Consider the following 5,547-nt stretch of genomic DNA (forward strand, 5'->3'; position numbering starts at 1 on the left):
AACTGGTTGTGCGGAAAATAAGCCAAATACCCTTTCTTAATTCTTTGTCTCTGGTCAAATAACTTAAGCAGCCGAATAAGATGAACAAATTAGGAGATAAAACCATGGTCTATCATGTAACACCTAATATTCCATACTTAAAGGATTTAAAGAAATACCCGTTTTCAAAGTGAAAAAGCATTGATATCTTCAATATTTCTATTAAAGACCTTGGAAAAAAGTTCAAAATTTTAAATTTACACTTATACATTTAAATATGGAAATAACAAATCCTAATTCTAGACTCTGACGTGATCCGGATCCGACATAATAATATGAACTTTAATAATTAGTCCAATGATGTTTTTCAGCTACGCCGGTGTGCCGAACATAAAAAATCGCTTGTGAAATTTAACCTTTACCACAAGTATTCCAATAGATCTAATCATAATTAGTTTCAGATATAATATCTGAGTCCCTTAGGTTTTAGAACCACAAGTATTCCAATAGATCTAATCATAATTAGTTTCAGATATAATATCTGAGTCCCTTAGGTTTTAGAACTAAACAATAAACACAATATCCAGACCATAGTCACACGGTTCATGGTTCGTTCCGATACGTGGTACGAATTCGGATACGCGGTACGTAACTTTCAAAAAATTCGGTACGTGAGGGGTATACATAGACGGTACGCTATTCGGTACACTCAAATATAATAATCATATATTATGAATTAAAATATTATTTAGTTTAAAAAATAAAAGAATATGATAAAAAAAATATTGATATCATTATTAAAAATTAGAGAACACTTAAATAAATAAATAAAAATCTACATTAAAAAAAGAGAACACATAAATAACAACATAATAAATTTATTGTGAACAGCAAGAGACAGCCTGTACGTGGAAAAAAGGTTTGCACGTGTTCTCTTTCAACCCAATCTCTTCTAAAAAATGATAAACACGTCCCTTCTCCTTCTCTTTCTTAACCCTTAATCTTCTTTGCTCATATCTCTTGTTGTTCTTCTTTCTTAACCCAGATTCAACTTGCAATTAATCAAAGAATGGTGTAGTCTGAGAATAAATTGTCCTCTTTTCTTTACCCTAAATTGAGATTCAAAACTGGAAAATGAAAAACTATGAGATTTTTTTACGGGTTCTCTTTTCCAGACGAATTCCAGACGAATTTGGACGAACCAATTCGCAAAAGTACCGCGAATTGGGTACGGACGAATTGGTTCGCGGTTCCCTTGTTTGTGGACGAATTCTGTGACTATGATCCAGACCATAGTCTAACTATAAGAGTCATTTCATTTATTCATTTTGTGCGTCTGGAACTTCCCTTGAGTACGAGTTTACTCAATAGAGAGTTACCTACTAGTAAACTATGCTTAGAAGCGGTATATGACGCGCCACCTATTACTTTACTCTAATCCTTATTTATTAATTTTGTTACGTCTGCAGCAATTTAACCTAATTTTTTCCCGCTCATTTGCTTTATTAGGTTTGCAATTATTTAACCTAACAAATTCCATCTAAAAAAAATGCATCGCACCAATTTCATTCCTATCATCTTGCTTTTTTTTTTTTGAAGAAAATATTTTCTACACTTATTTGATGTTGCACGTTTGTTCTAGAAACTATGAGCATCCTTTATTTATTAATTTTGTTACGTCTGCAGCAATTTAACCTAATTTTTTCCCGCTCATTTGCTTTATTAGGTTTGCAATTATTTAACCTAACAAATTCCATCTAAAAAAATGCATTGCACACCAATTTTATTTCTATCCGCTTGCCTTTTTTTTTTTTGAAGAAAATATTTTCTACCATATCAATGATCACGTATGATCCTTCTATTTTATACTTTTTTTTTTGGTCAAGAATTTTACACTTTTTTTTGGATTTTTGTTTTAATTTCATGCCTTTTTTTTGACATCCTTATTTAATAATTTTGTTACGTCTGCAGCAACTTAACCTAATTTTTTCTCGCTCATTTGCTTTATTAGGTTTGCAATTATTTAACCTAACAAATTCCATCTAAAAAAATGCATTGCACACCAATTTCATTCCTATCCGCTTGCCTTTTTTTTGAAGAAAATATTTTCTATCATATCAATGATCTTACAGGTTAAAGATTACACCCTCCGATCACTAATATAAGCAAAAAACTACATTTTAGGTTCATTCATTTAATGATGTATGTGGTCTATAATAAAGACCATGTGCATCATTAAATGAATGAATCTAAAATGTAGATTTTTGTTTATAATAGTGACCGGAGGGTGTATTTATTGGTCTCTATTATATTCGAGAAAATCCGTGCGACCCACGGGTCAAAAGGTAGTAACATAAAGTAATCATGTTTTCCGATGTTACTTTATCAACCCACCATTATCTATTTACACATTCATTCTCATTCCATTCAGATACTTCCTAGATGCATGATTACATATTTAGTAATCATCTTAATGTTTTATTATTGTCTGATGTTATATTTTTTTAGGGATCGAGTTTACAAATAGCATAATCAATGAAATAATTAAAACATACATGAATTGGTAAAAGGATGAAGAAATCGCCCTTCTAGCCGTCTCTGATGTCTCAAAATCGCACTTTGCTCTCCAAAATCGTAACCCTTGTTCTTCAGATTGAGTGCAGTATTTATAGAAGTCATGGGCCTGACCCATCAAAATCGTGCCGCGCCTTGTATAATGGCGTGCCGCGATTTCCTCTTTACAGGAAGTGTGTAATTTTGCTTCAAAAATCGCAGCACGGCTTGAAATTGGCGTGGCGCGATTTCCTTCGAACAGACTTCAAATTTTAAGCTTTTTGCACTCCAGAACAGTATAAATTGCATGAGAACTCTATCAAAATGTCACAATAAGTCCCTAATATTACGTAATGACAGGATGTCATCATCTGTCTATTGCGCAAATCATTGTATGGCCTAAATCAAGCCCCTAGAGCATGGTACAAACGATTTGCTGATTATGTTTCATCTATTGGTTTCTCTCAAAGCAAGTCAGACAACTCTCTGTTCATCTATCGAAGAGACACTACCATAGCCTATCTTCTGCTATATGTCGACGACATCATTCTTACCACTTCTACTGATGTTCTTCGCACATCTATTATATCTCTTCTCAGCTCTGAATTTGCAATGAAGGATTTGGGACCACTTAGTTATTTCTTGGGCATTTCTGTAACTCGACATTCAGGTGGTATATTCTTATCTCAGAAAAAGTATGCAGAAGAGGTCCTTGAACGTGCTGGTATGTCATCTTGTAAGTCATGTCCTACCCCGGTTGACACAAAATCAAAACTTAGCACCAACATCGGTACTCAATATGAGGATCCATCCTTATATCGAAGCCTTGCGGGTGCTCTTCAATATCTCACTTTTACAAGACCAGATATTTCATATGCGGTCCAACATATATGCTTATTTATGCACAATCCGATGGAAGTTCACATGCAGGCTCTTAGGCGCATCTTGCGTTACATCAAAGGCACTAGTCAATGTGGACTACACCTGTATTCATCGCCTACCACATCATTAATCTCATACACTGATGCTGATTGGGGCGGCTGCCCTGACACTAGACGCTCCACCTCTGGTTATTGTGTGTTTCTTGGTGACAACTTACTCTCGTGGTCCTCGAAACGCCAACCCACGTTATCTCGCTCTAGTGCTGAAGCTGAATATCGTGGTGTTGCAAATGTGGTATCTGAATCTTGCTGGTTACGTAATTTGCTCCTTGAACTACATTGCCCGATCCAAAAAGCTACCATAGTTTATTGTGATAATGTCAGTGCAATATATCTAGCTGGCAATCCCGTTCAGCATCAACGAACCAAACACATTGAAATGGACATTCACTTTGTCCGTGAAAAAGTTGCCCGTGGTCAGGTTCGTGTCCTTCATGTCCCCTCGCGTTATCAAATTGCAGATATCTTTACCAAAGGTCTTCCCTTGGTACTCTTCCAAGATTTTAGGGACAGTCTCAGCGTAGGATATCCTCCAGCTAAGACTGCGGGGGTGTGATAGAATATCAACAGAATATCTGTTAATTAATGTAAATATCATTAGTCTTTATTATTATTGATGTAGATATCATTACTGTTTATTAGGTAGCACTAGTCAATGGTTAGCCTTCATGAGCCATGATTAGTTACTATTTATTTAGCTTACCAATTCTTGTATATATTGGATTCAGTCATATCAATACAAATCATCGAACGCATTTCTTATAACCTATCTCTCTGTTAACCTATTTCTTATATGGTATCAGCTAGGGTTCGATCCAAAATCCCTAATTAGCCGCTGCAAAATACCTCTCTTTCTCCCTTCTCAATGGCCTCCCATTCTTCCTCCTCCACCAATTCTGACTCCGGCTCTCCTCAATCTCAAAACCAAACTGCCGCATCCAACAAATTTCACACCGCTTTTTCCATTAATAATGTCAAATCAATCATCCCTGTGACATTAGACAATGACTCCAATATCTATCTATCTTGGTCAGCCCTATTCATGATTCAAGCACGTGTTCACAATTTGCTTGATCACATAATCCCACCGACAGATGAGAAAGCTGTCGCCGCTGCCGCCGCTGTCAAAAACAATGACATCGACCTCTGGAACCGCCTTGATGCGGTCGTATTGCAATGGATGTATGCTACTGTTACACAAGATATTCTCAATTCTATTCTTGTGGTTAATGACACAGCTGAACAGTGTTGGAAACGTATTGAGGCGTTATTTCATGACAACAAACATTCGAGAGCTGTCCAACTCGAGAACCAGTTCAGCAACACCCACTTGGAAGACTTTCCTTCAACAAAGGCTTATTGCAACCGCCTCAAGCTATTGGCAGATCAATTGGCGAATGTCGACTCTCCAGTCACTAATACACGGTTAGTATTGAAAATGATTTCAGGTCTCACTGATGCATACTCCGGTTTTGCGACATACATTCAACAACATGATCCACTACCAACTTTTGCAACTGCAAAATCAAGACTCGAACTTGAGGAGTCCACTATGATTCAACGCGCTGCCCGTGAATCCAATTCCCTCTCATCCTCGACAGCACTCCTCGCCAAATCCTCAACCCCTGATGTTGCTTCAATCACCCCAAATTCCTCTCCGGGAAACTCACAAGCTCGGAACAGCAACAATAATTACCGTGGAAACCGCGGCAAGAAAAACCGCGGCAGGGGTGGCCGGAACAACAATGGCGGTCGTGGACAGCCATGGCAACAATACTATCCTTGGACAGCCATGGTCAGCTCCGCCATGCCCATACCCCTCATACAATTGGGCTAGGCCGAATGGTGCTGCTGCTAGGCCACAACAGCCAGGAATTTTGGGACCAAAGCCGCAACCTGCCAGTTTCAATGCAAATGGACCCAGTCCAACAGACATAGAAGCTGCCTTACATACTCTCAGCCTTGCTCAGCCTGATCCATCGTGGTACATGGACACCGGAGCAACATCTCATATGACATCAGCATCAGGTAATCTCTCGTCTTATTTTAATTTGAGCAAACCTAATGGTATCAT

General features: G+C 37.6%; 1 protein-coding gene across 1 annotated transcript; it reads left to right on the forward strand.

Moving 5' to 3' along the window:
- The first annotated feature begins 4,090 nt into the window (after positions 1–4,090).
- LOC146901044 (uncharacterized) lies at positions 4,091–5,310 on the forward strand. Its single transcript, XM_085737008.1, has 2 exons — positions 4,091–4,665; positions 4,738–5,310. Exons 1-2 carry the CDS (start codon positions 4,339–4,341, stop codon positions 5,308–5,310), a joined length of 900 nt encoding a protein of 299 aa, XP_085593134.1. The 5' UTR covers positions 4,091–4,338.
- Positions 5,311–5,547: the final 237 nt, after the last annotated feature.

This window comes from Medicago sativa, chromosome 8, assembly GCF_051527215.1.
Source record: "Medicago sativa cultivar Bolivia chromosome 8, Bolivia_mono, whole genome shotgun sequence".
NCBI lineage: Eukaryota > Viridiplantae > Streptophyta > Magnoliopsida > Fabales > Fabaceae > Medicago > Medicago sativa.